Below are 18,004 nucleotides of genomic sequence, written 5' to 3'. Positions count from 1 at the left end.
GCAGGTTAGATGTTTTATCTCATTTTCAGGCATTTATAAAATATACTAAAACGTCTTTAAATGTTAAAGGCTCGTCTTTAAAGGCTTGTATGTCATATGCACAGGCACGACAGGGAGACTCGATCACTTTTTTTTTTTTGTCGTTCCAGCTGCAGTTTTTCTGGAGGCAAAATTCACAAAATGTTCATACAATATCAATCAAAAATTACAGCTGCGCCGGGTGTCGCATTTTGCCGCGTCACAATAGTCCAACTAAAAATCTATTAAAATGATTTGAAATATGAAATAAAAGATAAGTCCGCTAATTGTGATTTTACCCCCTTTTTAAAAGTAATTATATATATATATATATTTTGTAATATACTATGACGGACCCCATCGACATATTCGAGCGTGTTGCACTGATTGTAATATGAATCATAAATCCAATTCCAGGTAAAAGCAAATGTCGCGACTTTTTGTGAACATTTTCCCCTCGTCCTTGTCTTCCAGTCCCCTCCCTCCCGCTCCTCTTTCTTTCCCTCCCCTCTCTCGCGGAATCCTATTGATCCAAACGGTCTAATTAGCGGCGTCTGCGCAATGACGCGCATGCGCAGCGGGCAGCATCTCAGCCATTTTTTGAAGGAAACTAATTAGCAGGAATAAAGAGCCAAGTGTTTCCCCCCCACACACACACCGTCATCAGAACGCATTCTACCTCTGCAGCTCGCACAGAACCCCTCCGTCCTTCTCTGTGCCCTCCGCCCCCCCCTTATTTCCGACCCGACCCCACCGCCCACCCAGCCTGCACCCGTCTTGTGTGTTTACTCCAGCCTGCCTTGCCTGCATGTAGCTTTAATCAACACTGTTTGCTAAACAACTTGGAAGACGGCTGCGCTCGCCTGTTTCTCTCCCCCTCATCCTTCCTTCCTTCCTTCCTTCACTCCTCCGCTTCCTTCGCCAGGATCGAGCCAAAACAACAAAAACGGGGAATGCGTGCTTGCTTTTTCGGACTACTACTACGACGCCACCCTCGAGCCTGCGTAGACTGGAGCCGGAGCCGCTGCAGAAATGTAAGTGTGCCATTTGTTTAGCGGCTGCAGGAGGGCACGAAATGAAGCTTGACTTGGTTTAAACTGATGCAACGGGTGTTAGTGTAAACAAAAAGCCACACGACGCTTGTCGTTTGGTGTGCCCGCCTGACAACACTCACACGCGGGGAGAGAACTCTTCAAGTAACCCCACCACCACCACCACCACCGCCTTGCCTGCCTGCCTGCAGCTGTGCAGGCAATGCCTGCCCCACGCAAAACTCTCGTTTTGTTTGTGCGTGTTTTTACCTGCAAAGCTCTATTCAGTCCACCTCGGCCACATACAATCATTTGTCCAAATTCAGTTGAAATGTCCACTCTGGAAGTTACGGACAAATACATTTAGAGGCAAACTACTCTCCTGACTCTGACACGCTCACACACATGCCTCTCTCATTTACACACACACATTGCATTTTTATGTCTGTTACACACACACGCACTATAAACAAACAATTGTGTTTAAAAAAAAAAATAAAAGGTAGTCTGTCATCACATAAAGTCAGCGTCATGGTGAATTTCATGTTCGTTAAATTAGAATCGGACTAGTTTGTACACACAAACACGTATTCATACAATCACATTTCAAAACTCCATAACATAATAGTCTGTCATCACATAAACCTGAGTGTAATGCTGTATTTGAGCTCCTTAGAATAGACTCTGATTAGTTTGTGTACACACAAAAAAGATGTGCATACATATTACACACACCCTAGGGTTGTCACATACACTCTCACACAAGTTGGACTTTTGACACGATTAGCTTAATTATTAGTTACACACAATTGTGTTTTAAAAATCCAAAACATATAAACTGAATCTAATGGTGAATTGCAGGTCCTTAAATCAGAATTGGATTAGTTTATACACACGACAGCATCGTGACACGAACACACACACGAGATGACACACACGAACTGCACTTTCATGTCTGTCTGCTATATAAATAGACCAAAAAAAAAAAAAGCATATCCTAACATCACTGAAACTGCATGCAATTGTGAATTTCAGGCCCTTAGATTGTACACACAAAAGTTTGCTAATGTTTGGAGACACAATTGTGTATTAAAATTCACAAACAGCATGTACAGTAATGGTGCATTTTATATCCTTATAATTGTAAGGTTTATTGACATCTCTGAAACAGGATGTACACACACACGTTAAATGCTGGTTTCCCGTATTTGTGATCAATAGGCGGCCAGGAATGCTCGTATAAATAGTTGCATCTCTGATGGTCTGAGGCTATCGACCACAGTGTAAATGAAAATCTTTATCAGATTAGAGACTATTCTCAGCTGTTGCGGGTTGCCGACCGGCCTTAAAAGACCCCGTGGCGGTATCCCACAGAAAACTTGAAGACCACTGCAGCGGGCAGGGGTCTGTGGCCTGTGACACAAACGCAGTGCATTAAAGCACTATCAGAGCGCGGATGTGGGCTATATATCTTGAAGCTGCAGAGAGCTGGAGAGAGGCGGGGGGTGAGGGACACCCACTCTGGGTATTGTGAGAGGAGGGGGATTGGTCGGTTGGGGCCAGTAGGTGGAAGGTGAATTAAGGTTGCTCCTTGATTTCTAAAAAAGGTCAGCAATTAAATTGTGGGACAGCGAGAGACAGATGCATCGATCTCCTGGAATTTGCAGGAAAGACTCTCTTCTTTGTATGGTATTTATTGCAGTGTTTAGTTGCATACTATCTTTTTTTTTTTTGAAGAAGAAGAAGAAGTCAATGTTCAGCCTTGAACACAATCTAATCATCTTGAAAGAATTGTTGTCAAATGTTGCAATAAAACACAGACCGTTAAGATATTTCAATGGATGTATTTGCTGTAGATTAGTGGTGTGGACACAAAGTCATGCCATAAATACAAGTCAATATTGGCACAGAACATAATGCTCTGTAGTACAAGCATATTTGTAATATTCTGGACTAAATCCAAGCACAAATGTGCCGGGTATAGTCTCCAATACTCAGGCTTGTGTTTGTTTGGCTAATTAGAGCTCGCTCTCCCCACCTTCAAATGTGTGCAGGATGATGATACAATGGTTTTAAAACAGCGCTTTTATCCATCCGCTTTTTATCTCAGTGTGGCAATTTAGCCGAAGCCCTTTAACTCCAAAGCGTTCAGTTCGTTATTTAATCCGATCCCCCGAGGAATATTACGGACCTCCTGCGTAGCCCTTACCCACATTCCTTCAACTAGTTTGGCGCTTATGCTATTGATTTTCCCATTAAGGGTTAACGCTAACCCCTGAGTAACCGGCCTGTGTGTTGCACACTCTGAAAGCGCTATTGAACAAATGCTATCCGAGGCCTTTAATCAATGGCCTCCACTGTTATGCAATATGATTTACATGACTAATTTGTTTAATTTTAATCCCCTTTCCTCCTCTTGTGTCTCCGTCTTCTTTCCTCTCTCCTGTGCAGGTGGGGTGGTGATGCTCGGCAGCTGTAGCCTCCGCTATGGACATCGGTGAGGGAGGAGGAGAGGATGGAGGGGGAGGAGAGGACAGAGATGCGGACCTCAGCCCCCAGGCTTTATCTTGCCCTCTCCTGCCCCTGGCGTTCATTCCCAAGGAGGGGTCGGCCTCTCGTACCTCAGCTGGGGCTCCTTCCAAAGAGCTCCCGGCCCCGCGTGAGAAGCAGGGTGAGGGGGGCGCCGAGGGGTCCCGGGCTGGAGGAGAGACCCAGGTAGGGGGGCAGAAGGACGGACGCCGTCACACATGTCAAGAGGATGGGGCATGCCAAAAGCGGTGGATGAAAGAGATCTTCTGGGAGGAATATCCATCAGGGCAAAATGGGCAGGGGCAGGCAGGCATGGGAGTGAAGTCGGAAACAGGGGGTTTACCAAAATCCGTCAGCAGCAGCAGAGAAGGGGAGGAGAAAGAAGAGGAGGAGGCCATTTCAAACCAAAGCCAAAACAAATCCAAATGTTCTTTATTACCTCAACAGAGCCAGCAAAGCGGTTCTTCCAGCACGGCAAAGGCCAGTGGCATGCTCGACAGCAAAACAGCCGCCTCTCCAAAGTCCTCCCAGACTCCCCCCACCTCTCCAAAAGCCTCCTCTTTTCTTTCCACCTCTCCAAAGCACTTCACCTGTCCATCTTACTCTTCTGCTCTGCTGAGTGACACAGAGGCAAAAGACCCAACGGGAGATCAGGGCTGGATTTCTAGCTTTCCTCAGAGCTTTAAATCCCAGCAGTCAAGTCTGGCTTTCCCATTGGCAGGTGTGGAGGGAGCCAGAGCGCCTGCTGAGGACGACGGGCCGGCAGGGGTTCCTCACTCTTCCATTTCCAACGGAGATGTTGCCAAAGCTCTAGAACCAAATGACAGCCAACTTGAGACAGACATGGATGACGAGAGAGACAACGAAGCAGAACAGAAAGATGCTGTCCCCAAAAACCTCAACCAAGAGCTCTCCCCAAATTCACTGACGAATCACATGACTGCAATGCACTCGCGCAATTCCTGCAAGACACTGAAATGCCCCAAGTGTAACTGGCACTACAAGTCTCAGCATACACTGCAACTCCACATGAAAGAGAAACATCCCGAGCCGGGCGGCCAGTGTGTGTGCGGCGCCTCCAGCGGGAAGTGCGTTTGTGGCAGTTCGACACGGGGTGTGTGTGGGTACTGCAGTTCAGGGAAACCCCATCCCCGTTTGGCCCGGGGCGAAACCTATGCCTGTGGCTACAAGCCCTACCGCTGTGAGGTGTGTGACTACGCTACTTCTTCGAAAGGCAACCTCAGCATACACATGCAGTCAGATAAACACCTTAACAACGTGCAAAATGGGGGACACACCAATGGCCAGATGCACACTTCGCAAGTTAGTAACGACAATAGTAGCTCCTCTAACGGGGCCACAGTGGACGAGCAGGCATACAAGCACTCTCTTTCCATTCCCACATCTACCGCCCAGCCAGCCAAGCTCACACTACCTGCGCACTCTCCGTCGCATGGCAAGCGGTGGCGGTGTGACGTCTGCGACTATGAAACGAGCATCGCCCGCAACCTGCGCATACACACCACCAGTGAGAAACACACACATAACATGCTGAGGCTGCAGAGGGGTTACTACCTGTCCCACTGCAGGAGCCTTACTCCCCATCTGAAACACTTACAGAACGCAGGTACGATGTGCATGAAACCCTTCATTGTTATTTTTGTAAGCGAGTAAAACGCTCAGCCTTTTCTATGTTTCAGGTGGAGAGCTGTCCTTGAACATGAGACTGACCACGCAACAAGTCACAGAACTGCCTGTGACCCTCGGTTCAACGCTGACTCCTTCCCCGTCGCCTTCACCCTCTCCCCCGCCAGCGCTGTCTTTGTCTCCCACCGGACCGCTCTCCCAGGGTGTGTTCCAGTGCCTCATCTGCTCCTGCTTTTCGTCTGATAGCTTAGAATCCGTGGAGCAGCACCTGAACGCCCCTCGCTCCCTGCCCCAGTCTGAATGGTGCTCTCTGGTCGCCGGTGGCTGCCACTGCAGGCTGTGTGGCTACACCACCCCACTGAGGGCTAACTTCTCCTTGCACTGCCAGACTGACAGGCACAGAACCCGCTACCAGCTTACATCACATGTTCAAGAAGGGGGCGACCGGGGTCAGGAAGGTGCCGCCTTGATAGCTAAGGGCAACCCTATTCAGCTTAGGTGCAACCTGTGCGAGTATGCAACGAGCAGTTTGGAGAAGCTACAAGGACATTCCCGGAGTTCCCACCATGAGTCCAGTGTTCGGGTTTACAGAGTAAGCACTGACTCTGGAAAAACTCTCTTAAGGCTACAGCATTTGAAACTAACACAATGGCTACATGGTTTTCTTCTCCTTACAGTTCCTGCAGCAGTATGATGGCGAGGTCGATGGCGGTTTGTGTCTATTCCATTGTCTCCTATGCAACCACTCTTGTTCCTCCAAGCTTCAAGTTTTAAAACACAGTCAAACTCAGACCCATCAGCAGAGGGAGGGGCTGCTACAGCTGCAGCCAATGGGCGGAGAGGAGCTGGCAGCAATTTTCACTATCACAAAAAGCCCTGATGGGGTCACAGGTGAGAATATGAACCGTGGAAGTGTATTTGAAGTCCAGCTGCATCTGCTCCGTGACACGAGAAACGAGGCCTGGGGATTAAGATGAAAAGTGAGAAAATGAGTAATGGCTGTTGCTGAGCTATTGATCGAGTAAATTGATCAGTCGATACACATCCTTGTTATATCCCCGATCACCGCTGTGGACAGCTAACTAGCACCTGCTAATCAATGAACAAATACAAATCCCCTGGACAAATATGGGGGAGTTTGAGTCCAGTAATATGTCAGAAATCTGCGAGATACCGCGCTGGTTTATGGTTATTTATGCAGTGTAACAGTCTCCTTGAGTCAGAATATTAAATCTAACACTTCTGTAACACATTCTATTTTGTGATTTGTCTGAATTGAGCTTTATCAAGGCGAACTGATGTGTTCCAAGTCCAACCTAGCTCTACTTCACCTTTGAGGAGACTAATTGAAATCAATATATGATCAATAGGATATCGAGGCAGGCGAGAAGGAAGCTTGGTCGTCACACGTCAGAGATTTGAATAAGGGGGGCAGCTAGAAAATAATACATGATTAGCCTGAGCGCAAATCCCTAAGTATGCATCACATAATATTGTCATCTCTCAGGAGAACTTAATGAGGATATGGAAAATTCCAGCGAGGTCATCACCAGTCCTTTGGACCAAACCAAAGACAACTTGGGGGTTAAGCAGAGTGATAAAGAGACTGGTACGGCTGCTTAAGAAAAAATATTTGATTGCTTTGCTGAATTATGGCATGATGCTGTACAGAAGAATATTGACATGTTCTGATGTTTCTGAAGAAGAAAATGTGGCAGAGGAGGGAGACAAGAGGGAGTCATTCAAGCGTCAAGGGTCTGGATGTGGGGAAATGGAAAATTCCATCACAACCAAACGACCCCGAGCACACCAGCAAAGCGAGAACCAGCAGGTAAGCAGTTGACACCCACACAGACCAGTAACTAAATGTTAACCTTTTTCCTCACATTCTATCCTTCTTAGACTGTCCAGTGCCCTTTGTGCCAAGCTCAAATCCCATACGCACACCTTCGACCACATCTCACGCATGTGCACAGTGTGGCACAGGACTGTGTAGATAAGCTCATCAGCACAGTAAGTCGATGCAAAGTGTGCATTTGTTGTATTTGCGTTTTGTCGGGTTTAGGACAAGAAGATGAGCAGGCAAAGAGATGGGGGATGGGGAAGAGTGAAATGTAGGGAGACAATTCCATTAAGAAGGCACCAGAGAGCAAGGCAGTGGCTTTTTAATGCATGTTTAAGGAGCTCTCCATGATCATTGTTGATGCGGACGAAGTGTGTGTGTTTGTGTGCGTTTTCTTTGAAGTAGAGTCTTTGACTGCAGGAAAACAGTGTTTCTATAATGCATCTTTAAGTAGCCCTTTATTACCAAAAGTGTAGTCAAGCTAAAAAAACAAAAACAAATTGTGTGGGGTGCCTGATTTTTACTGTGACTCTCCTGCTAACAAAGACCGGTCATCTATCCACATCACCATCCTCCAGCTTCCTGGCCTCATATGCTAAGTGGCCTTTGTCTCCTGCTCTTTTTGCCTCCACTTCACGTACTGCTTTTTACCCTTTCTCCCCTCTGCTGTACCCCTCCCAGCCTCCCCCGGATATTCTTATCATTCGTATTCTACAGTCTCTGTCCCTGCTCCTCCCTTTCTGTCTCGCATTTTCTGACATGTTGTACCCCTCCCTAACTGGCTCTCGCCGAGGCCGTTTTTTTGTTCATTGCCCCTTACATCTTCCCTCTCTCTCCCTGGTCTCTCTTTTTCATATTCTTCACCCTTTAGCGCTTACCACCCCCCTTCCGAACACATCCACACCTACTACCATCCTCCATCCTGTCGTACACCTCCCTCACTCACTCTGATAGTAATTGAGGTTCATTAATTCAGACTGAGGTGATGATGGCCATTATGTACCTTGCTTTCCAATTACGCTCTCTAGATTAAGCCTGACCTTCAGTTTTCGCTGCAGTGTGTGTATGCGGTGGGCTCGTCTTTCTTACGCGGTTACACAGAGAAAACTCTTGTCATGTAAATCTCATCTTTAGCCTTCCACCCTTTCCGAAGCGGGCTACTTTGAGTGTCTGGCGCATTGGCTCTTGAAGCTGTGGAGATGGAGATTTTCTGTATGAAAAATGATTTTAAATAAAATTCATTATTCAGCTCAGTAAAGTTTTATTAAACCCCTGGGGCATGTAGGAGGGCGTCATTGGCGCTGAAGGGTAGAGTCACATATCTCAACCATGTACACTTATTACCAAGTTGATGTGCCTTGCTGCATATAGTGCCGTGCAGACAGGGGAAAGATAAAACAATACACTTAAAGATTCACTCTTGAATGTTTCATGATATTAGGACAGGGAGTGTAGCCGCGTCATGTTTATACGTCTTGCAATTTGTCTGCTATTAAGCTGTACAATTAAACATGTTTTATTCATAACGTTGGCTAAAGAAAAACGCTGTTGGCCGCTTTCTTTTACTTAGAATTGCTAAAGCCTTGCTATTTCCAAATGAACATCTTCAAAAAGCAAAACATACAAGACGCATTTTCTGTTTTTCAGGTCACACCATCCAATGAACAAGTTCAGCCTCAGCTGGAAAATGAACTGCCATCTGACATGAAAAATAGCCAGACACGTAGTTCTCACACAATGGATTCCGTTACCTCAGCTGAGTCACCAAAAAAGAAAAGTAGGTTTAAGAAATGGAGCACAGTTTGTTTGTATTGTTTTGTTTAAAAAAAACACCCAAATTCCTAATGAGTGATGTGTATTTTTCAGGCATTTCAGGAGAGAACACAGAGGGAAATGTAGCCGCACCCAAAGATGTTACAGCTCTACTCACCCCACCTCTTGAAGACAACGCCACTCACCCTTCCAATGGAAGACTGGCTCCTCAATCTCTGACTCACACACCTCCCTCCTCCCCTACCGCCGACCTCCCTCTGCTTGCTGATCGCCATGGTTACCGGTTTCGTTGCAGCAGGTGCAGCCTGGCGTTCCCCACTCAGGAGAAGCTCCAGCTTCACTGGCAGTACCATGCCATGAGGGCAGCGACAGAATGCCCCCTCTGCTCCAGACAGTGCCGCAGTCAGGAGGCCCTGCAGAGGCACATGCAGAATACACACTCGCAGCCGGACAATACTCAGAATACAGCGTCACTGCCTCATATGACACAATACGTAGAACACAGTAAGAGCTCATTCCAACAAGACGTAAGTTTATCGCCCCAAGCTGGCCAAGAAGCCGGTGACGATGAAGAGATGGAGGAAGAAGAACTGCAAGAAGAAGATGAAGAAGGAAAGGAACACAAAGAGGAATGGAAAACTAAAGACAAATACCTAACTGGTGAAACTGGTCAGGGTGATGACGAATTAACTGAGCCAGAAAAAGTACTAAATGATGAAATACCATCAGAACCTAGTTCAATTTCTCTTACCAAAAAGAGCTGTAACCCAACAATGGACCGATATTTGGATCCAGCAAGGCCGTACAAGTGCACCGTATGTTCTGAATCTTTCACCCAGAAGACAATTCTTCTGGTTCACTACAATTCAGTGTCCCATCTCCACCGAGCCAGGCGAGCCCTGCAGGAATCGAACACAAATGTCTCTACCCCAGAGGGTCCCCGTGGCCAAGATCCTAGACCTTACCGATGCAGACTATGTGGCGTGAGCTATAGCCAGAGCTCCACATTGGACATACATCTACGCTCAGTTCTTCACCAAACAAGAGCTCGTGCTGCACAGAACCCAGGTACACAAACACCAGTGTCTAGTGTAGCTACTCCAGTATCCACCACCACCACTACTAGTGCTACTCAGTCTGCTATTACTGGTAAGGAGACATTTAGTTTGCCTTTCACCAAGAAGCCAGATGTAACTACTACTTCATCAGGATCAGTAGCTGAGTTCCAATCCACGGTCTCAACCGAAGGTCAACAGGCTAAAAAGAGAGTGGCAGAACTGATAGCATCAAGAAACCAGCTACTACTAATGCAACAGCAGCAGTTGGCTCAGGCACAGGCCCAAGCCCAGTTACAACACACAGCATTGCTCCAGGCCCAAGTGATGCAGCATCTCCCTATCGGACCAGAGAGTCTCTTTCAGCACTTCTCTTTGGCACCAGACAACTTGCTGTCTCTGCAGCAACAACTTCTTCTGCCCTTTTACTTTCCGGGAGACATGAAACTTAACACAGAGTTGGCAATAAAGAGCTTGGAACATACCCAATCTGAGGCAGCCAAGTCTACCCCGAGTGAACAGATGAATGGAGAGGCCAAAAAAGAGAACAAACCTCAAACAGATGAAAAACATATTCAGAATCAATTTTCATCCTCAGATGATATCCAAACAAAAGATATGTCTTTTGACGTCCAAATTGAATATGGCAGTGGAACCTCCAGCAGCCCAAAAGAAAAAGAATACATCAGAAGTCTTATTGACGAAAAAGAAATGTCTGCTCCTGTTGTTAAAAAGGAGAGTCAAACACAGGAAAATGATTCATCCACAGTTCATGTCCCGAATTTACAGTGCCCTCCACCAAGAGTGCCATATGCTGCTGTGAACGGGGAAGCTCTTAGGACTTTGTTGCAGAGTTATGGCTATGAGTTGGCATTACAGTATATACAAAGTAGACATAGGCACCAGCAGCAGATTGCAACCCAAATGATAAATATGAGAAATGATTGTTCTGATATTCACAAAATGGAATTCTATTCAGGGGAACAAAAAAAGTCAATTGGAGCAGATGATGGAACTGTGCAAAGCTGTAATAAGGATATCAAAAATGAAGTTGAAGACATGCAGAGTTTCCGAGGGGAACATAATCAGGGCAAATGTGATGATGTTGATGAACAGGCAAACAAAGAGAAAGAATGCTGCGGAAAAGGAGAAAAGTGTAGAGATTGCGGGAAGTTTTTTTCAGATGCCATGATTTTAAAAAGTCACCAGGAATACATTCACAGACAAGTGCTTCCCACTGCTGCGCTAGAGAGGTTTTCCAGAGAATACCGACTACAATATGATCAATTGTACCCCCTGAAAGAGAAAATATCTGGAGAGGATTCATCTCACAGTACGCCATTTACAATTCCAGTTCCATCCTCAGAATCAGAACTCTTATCTGAAGCAGATAAGCCTCAAGTCAAAACATTACCTCTGTCCTCATTTTCGGATTCTGGAAAGAAAACATCTGCTACAGCTGAAGATCCAACAACTGCCTCTGAACCCTCTCCTCCGCATTCTTCTCAACCTCAAATATATCCCCAAAGAGAGGCACCCCTTACAAGCACTTCATCTACTGTTGCTTCTCAAAACACATCACCAGCGATTTCCATGTCTGTTCCCTTACCAAAAATACCTATGCTTCCTCTGTCCCAGCTTTCGATTCCCCCATTGACTTTACCCAAGCTTCCCATACCCCCGATTCCTTTTCCGATGGAGCTACCACTCATTCCTCCAGTAGTGATGCAGTCTGTGGGTCTCCAGCCCCAAACTTGGTTAGACTCGAGTGTGAACTCCGAGTTGGCAAAACTCTACCAGTCTCAACTGCTTGGGCAGCAGGCATCTATTAGTCCAGCAGTGATTTCACAACCATCTCAGCTAAGCCCGGCATTGCTCAGCCAGCCTGCTCAAGTTAATACTTTGCTGCTGAGTCAACCAGTTCAGAGCAGCTCCGTTTCAACAGGAGGGCAGCAACCCCAAATCAGCCCAACATTACTGGAGCAACAGCAGGGCAAGAGAACCCGCACTCGAATATCTGAGGATCAGTTGACTATTCTGAGAAAACACTTTAATATCAACAGCCTCCCTAGTGATGAGGAGCTAAACAAGATATCTGGTCAGTCTGGTCTACAACACAAAGTCATCAAGCACTGGTTTCGGAACACCCTTTTTAAAGAGCGCCAACGTGACAAGGACTCACCATATAATTTCAATAACCCCCCAACCACAGCCCTTGAGGAGTCCAGAGAGGAAGTCACACAGACACTGTCTCCATCTTCACCCTCACCACCACCGACAGACATGTCCCATCAAACCCAGTCAACTGACATCCAAAGAAGCAATACCCACAGGGGGAGGCGCTCTTCTCGAACCCGTTTTACGGAGAAACAGCTGGATATGTTGCAGGGGGTGTTTGAAACAACTCCCTATCCTAGAGAGGAGGAATATGACAGGCTTTCAGCCCTGTTGTCTCTCCCGAACAGAGTCATAGTGGTATGGTTCCAAAATGCTAGGCAAAGAGCCCGCAAGAGCCAGGACAGAGGGGCCGATGACGGAATAGAGGGGACGAGCCAGCTTGACATTCTTAGAAAGAGAGACGGATACAAGAATGATGATACTGAGGGTAACAGCAATGGGGATGAAGGGCAAAGTGACTCTCACAATGAAAATTCCATGGATCTGACATATGAGTACTATACCCATCCAGACTCCCCTGCCCCTGATTTTTCTACTATTTACACAGAAAGCGAGCATCCGCTGGGCACTGAAGAATTAAGATCTACTGCCAAGAAAAAAGAAAACAAAACAGCCACTCCTCAGACTAGAAAAAATGCTAAAAAAGAAAGTACAGATATGAACGCTGACAGCAAAGAAATAGTTCAAGCAATGAAAAGTGTGTCCTCCTCAGAAGCTGAGAATCTGATCGAACCTCCGCGAGAAAGTTCAGCAGAAAGACCCCAGCCTCACCCTTCTGCCCTCCCGCAAAGCACAGTACAGAACAGCGCATCAATGTCTCGTGCGAGCCAGGAGCATATCGAGAGTTCATCCCCAGATAAAGTTGTCGAAAAACCTGCAGTTACATCACCAAGCCTACCTTCGTCTCCAGAGTCTGAAAATAACCACACTCGGCAGCCTGACACCTCCTCCCGTCTATCCACTGAGACTCAGTCACTAAACCAACTCCCAGTCCCAAACCTGTTTCAGTGCAATATATGCCCAATGTCCTTGCCATCATTCCAGATATGGCAAGAACATCAGACAAGGCACCTCCTTGCGGCTCAGTCGCAGGTCCAACTCCTTCATTCTGGCTTCACAGAAAGAACCTTGCCATACATGATGCTCCACTCCAACCATTCCCTGATGGCCAGCCAAATGCTCTCAGGTGCTATGACACAGTTGCACCCTAATGCCACAAGTCCCATGATTTCACACATAAATAACACACAAGTTAAGAACTCACTCGCTGACCTGTCTCAGAGTTCCTTGAACCAGAACTCAAAGCTAATGTCAGAGGGCAGTTTTGATGTTCAAAGGTATAGCAGAGAGGCTGAGGAAGAGCATAGAAGGGACAAGCGTCAGAGAACCACCATCACCCCAGAACAGCTTGAAGTGTTGTATCAGCGTTACAGCCTGGACTCCAACCCCACCAGAGGGGTCCTGGAGGGCATTGCACAGGATGTGGGCCTCACAAGAAGAGTGGTTCAGGTACCTGAAGAAAAGATATTACAATGAAAATACATTGTTTTGTTATTTTGAATCTTAAACATGCTGTTCTTTTTATTACACAGGTCTGGTTTCAAAACACACGGGCAAGAGAAAGAAAAGGGCAGTTCAGGTCAATGGGGCCAGGATCAAGTTTCAGCATGGGCTTGAACCACCTCCGCTGTCCATTTTGCAGGGCTCTCTTTAAGGTGAAGAGTGCTCTGGATGCCCACATGAGATCACGCCACTGGGTAGAGGCTGAAAGAGCAGGCTACAACTTATCAATGAGTAATGGATCCAGCGGGCCCAACGAGCTGGCTATGTCTTCTGTCATGGACAAACCAGGCCCATCTATCTCCTATAACTTTGTCCCAAACACTGGCATTGCCATCAGCAACAAAGAGCAAACAGTGAAGCCACCTCTTACTTTTCTGTCTTCAACCAATGATCTGAACAACCCAGAGGAGTATGATGACTTTGAGGAAGATGATGAGGAGTTTCAATGTGAAGAGGGTTCAAGTATGGCTGACCAGGGGTCTCTGAGTCCAGAGGGATCAGGGGGTCCAAGTTCGGACTGGGGTGAGACTCTACAGCAACACCACCATCAGCAGCAACGACAAAGGACACAGATGAGCCACTTCCAAGTACTCCAGCTTAGAGACTTCTACAAGAGCCACCGGACACCAAATCGACATGAGTGTGAGGCACTTGGCCGGGAATTGGGTCTTCCTCACCGTGTTGTACAGGTAACTGTTTTGGAGAGAGAAAAAAAAATAAAAAATCAAGTCATGATAAAATTGATCAGAATATTAAATTGATGGAAGATAAACTGTGTGTGATAAGATGTACACTTTAAAATATGTTTTCAGGTATGGTTTCAGAATGCCAGAGCCAAGGAGAAGAGGGCAAGAACCTTGAGCTCCGACTCTGCAGAAAGAGAGCAAGCTGAGCTGACAGCAGGCGCAGGGGAGAGAGACCGGGCTTAAAGAGGGTCCCTTTACATTATTCTACTATGCCCTTAAAACCCACGTCTACTGTCAACTTCTTAAACAGAACTTCACATTGCTGCCAAACCTGTTTCCTGAGCACCCCAAAGATGCAGAGCCACCGTGGCCCAAAGAGAACCCTTTTCAGCTGAAAGTAAGCTCAAACCAAGCCCTTTTTGCGCCAACTTTTCTTCTTTTTTTAATTGCTCTCCCGGACGCGGTCTGTCTTTCCTTGTTGCCCCTATTCTTGTTGTGTCAGATACCTTTCTACAACCAAACTCTGATTGGAAAACAATAACAACAATGCCACATAGGCCAAAGAGCATTCTCCAAGTATGTGACCTCACTGCCTGGCTAGACCTGCAGTCTACCTCTCAGTCACCACGACAGACTCGATGTGGGCCCCGTCAACCAGACAGTAGGACTAGCAGTGTAGCATTTAGTGCTGGTCTTCAAAAGGCTGAAAGAGGAACCGTCAAAGAAATGTTTGTGTAAATAGTGTTCCAAAAGATAAACTTGAAGAAAAAAAAAACAGTTAACGATGGAAGATGAGGAGGAAACGAAGTAATATCCTGTAATAGATGGTGGTATTTCCATTGAGCTTTTGTAAAGACTGACTCAGATTCCAAAGCTCGTAACCAAAATTTTACATGTCTGTCATTCCATCGTGTTTTCGGTAACAAACTGCAGAGCTGACGTCTGTACGGTGAAGGGAAAGAGCCCTGCACCAGGCACAGGAAAAGAACAAACCATTGGACTGATATAGTGCCAGTGTGCAGCTCCACCCACCACAAGCCAATGATGACTCTTCTGTTGTACATGGACACCTTCTATGTTCCTTTTGTGGATAATAGTCCAAATAGCACAGAACAGAAAGGCAAGTTTGCCCTGAAAGGGACAAACTATTTTTATAGCACTCAACCATAATACTGTATATGATAACTTTAACCAAACTCAAATTTACATTTTGTGTGTGTGTGTGTGTGTGTGTGTGTGTGTGTGTCTAGTAATAGTTTCTTAATATAAATCTTATAAATTTGAGATCAACTGTCTTGCTTCGGTATAATAGTGTCATGATTATGAAAAGATTGTGACAGCTTTGATATGTTCAGGTAAGGATTAACTGCCTTTCTGTTCTTTGAATATACCAATGGCTTACTGATGTTGTGTGACGAATATAAAGCTTTCTACGCTCAGGTCAGCAGCTCAATATGGCTCCACCTCCAATGTGAACCCTACATTTTCTGCCTCTAAAGCGGAAGGGGCACAGTTTAGGTTGGGACGAAGTGTTACATCGATAAAAACATCTGTGTATGTCAAAGATCTGAGCTTTTCACCTCAAATAGATTGTTACAGAAAAACTTATTGAAACTAAAGTGTTTAATAGCGTGAGGGGTAAATGTACAGTATTTAGCTTTTGTATGGTTGACTCAAGACTTCATTGGATGTTTGAGACGCAGCTCCTGTTTCTACACACCGACAAGGAGCTTCTGCGCTAAGCGGAGGAAAAACTTAATGATGGATGTTATCGATGTTATTTTTGTACACTTAATTTATTTTCCCTTTACTCCCTCCCCCTTTCATTTAAATGTTTTTCCTTTTTTTATTTGCAACCAGTCCTTATCTAACTAATAATATAACAATAATAGCTAAACAATAATTAATGCTTTAAGACAAAAATCCAAAGACGTGATAATACTTTAACCATAAGACCTACAAAAATAAGCGCTACTGTGTACTTGATGTTTTGCTGTTTTTAAAGAGGAAAGGAGTCCCTATATCTAAGCTACTGTTTTCTGCCTCTCATAAGCACACTGGAGTACTCTGTAACCAAAACCCCCAAACTAGAGCCATGGCAGTCTGTAATATAGCGGTTAGAGTTTTACTTTTCTGAGAATTTTTCTTTTTTACCATAATATTAAACTCCAGCCCTTAAGGATGTCCAGTTTGCTGCTATTGTACTGTAGTTTCTAATGTTACTGTAGAAAGATGCATGCTCTGATCGCTTTACCACTAGGCTTTAATGACTACAAACTGTAATAATGGTACCTGCGATGCTGTTGATGAACTGCTCCTGTTATTCTGATGGAAACAAATTGGTACATGGGGCTAAATTCCATCAAGTTGATTTTTCAGTAAATTATTCATAGAGGACAATAGCAAAACTATTTTTTCATACCAGGTAGAAACCTCCAGTTTTCTGATTAATTTGTTTGCTGTTTACTTGTCAAACACGAGAACGGCATCGAGCATATTTGAAGGAGTTCAGCCCCAGAATTTGTAAGGTGTCGGTTTTTCTGCGCTTCGATGTCTCTACTCCATTTTCCCAGCGAAAAAAAAACACCTTTCCAAAGGCTGTGGACTGACCAACGCTGTCTTGTTTTGTTCTCAAACCAATGTTTACGACAATACCAATGAGCTTTCTTCTGTACAGAAATGTGCATTCCAAAAAAAAAAAAAACCACAAAGACAGTTTTTGTACACTTATTTTCCGAGTTTTATTTCATTGAGCTCTCTGGATCTCTGGTGACTGTAAGATGTACATATCGGGGTCTTCTGCTGTGAAGGGACTCCTCATTGTAGGTAAAACTGACTCTTTTTGTTTTTCCTTTCCCTGGATATGTTGTTGCCATAGTGATAACCAAAAAAATACCTGTGATGTGCACCTGTCCTTATGTCTTGCTCCAGTGGTTTAGTGTGTCTCTATAATATTCCCTTCCCTCACTTCTTTCCCTACTGGTGTCTTTCTCTTTACCTTACCGCTCCCATATTCCACTGAGCTAAATAAAGTCTGCTTTGGTGCATGCTCTGGTCTCATCCCTTTGGTCTGTTGATCCATATTGTGCATGGTGTGTTATTTTTATTCATAAATCTTCATATTCTAGGTGGTATTTTCTGTGGTGCCGTGTGCAATGGTGTGTGCGTAAGACGTCCAAGTGTTGGAAGCGAAGCGCTTTGGTGAATGGAGCCCTGACCTCTGGGGTCACTTCATTAATTACATCTGTGACATTCAGCCAGATGAGTTTCCTTTGTGACTAAATGATATGAGGAATATTAACGACTTTGGATGAATTACACCGCCGCTCCTGCTGCTGCTGCTGATGATGTGTTTTACGACTCTGGGAGAGAGGGGATGGAAAATTGCTCACTACAGCACATTTAGGGCGCGCAGATTTTCATATGCAAGATTTCCAAGACTAGGAGATTATTTGATTGCTGTAACTAGTCTCAAGCAAAAACTGGTGATTGTCGTGAAACCATTTATTCATCCGTTGCAGAGCATCAAGCAAACAGTACAACAACTGAACACACAAAATGGCTACGCAGAGAGAACAATGGTACAGCAAACAGAAGAGGGCTTAAGATTGCTTTGCGGCTGATGATAGCCATCTTAGAAAGTCATCCTGATAAAGTGATCCCCCACCATTTTCCTTCTCC

At 45.4% G+C, this 18,004-nt stretch overlaps 1 protein-coding gene across 1 annotated transcript; it reads left to right on the top strand.

The window, feature by feature from the left end:
• The first annotated feature begins 641 nt into the window (after positions 1 to 641).
• On the top strand, positions 642 to 17,370 carry LOC133477906 (zinc finger homeobox protein 3-like). The gene is made up of 11 exons (XM_061773249.1): positions 642 to 1,052; positions 3,501 to 5,205; positions 5,279 to 5,817; positions 5,903 to 6,116; positions 6,733 to 6,834; positions 6,929 to 7,056; positions 7,128 to 7,238; positions 8,716 to 8,845; positions 8,935 to 13,583; positions 13,667 to 14,326; positions 14,450 to 17,370. Exons 2-11 carry the CDS (start codon positions 3,537 to 3,539, stop codon positions 14,564 to 14,566), a joined length of 8,319 nt encoding a protein of 2,772 aa, XP_061629233.1. The 5' UTR covers positions 642 to 1,052; positions 3,501 to 3,536; the 3' UTR covers positions 14,567 to 17,370.
• The last annotated feature ends 634 nt before the right edge of the window (positions 17,371 to 18,004 follow it).

This window comes from Phyllopteryx taeniolatus, chromosome 5 (genome assembly GCF_024500385.1).
Source record: "Phyllopteryx taeniolatus isolate TA_2022b chromosome 5, UOR_Ptae_1.2, whole genome shotgun sequence".
Taxonomy (NCBI): domain Eukaryota; kingdom Metazoa; phylum Chordata; class Actinopteri; order Syngnathiformes; family Syngnathidae; genus Phyllopteryx; species Phyllopteryx taeniolatus.
This window is presented reverse-complemented; position numbering and strand designations above follow the sequence as displayed.

Bases quoted from the DNA above. Each gene is read 5' to 3' on its own strand.
- LOC133477906 (XM_061773249.1), top strand. From the start codon at position 3,537: ATGGACATCGGTGAGGGAGGAGGAGAGGATGGAGGGGGAGGAGAGGAC. The intron at 8,846-8,934 runs GTAGGTTTAAGA...TGTATTTTTCAG, and splicing joins TGAGTCACCAAAAAAGAAAA to GCATTTCAGGAGAGAACACA. The intron at 13,584-13,666 runs GTACCTGAAGAA...TTTATTACACAG, and splicing joins TCACAAGAAGAGTGGTTCAG to GTCTGGTTTCAAAACACACG.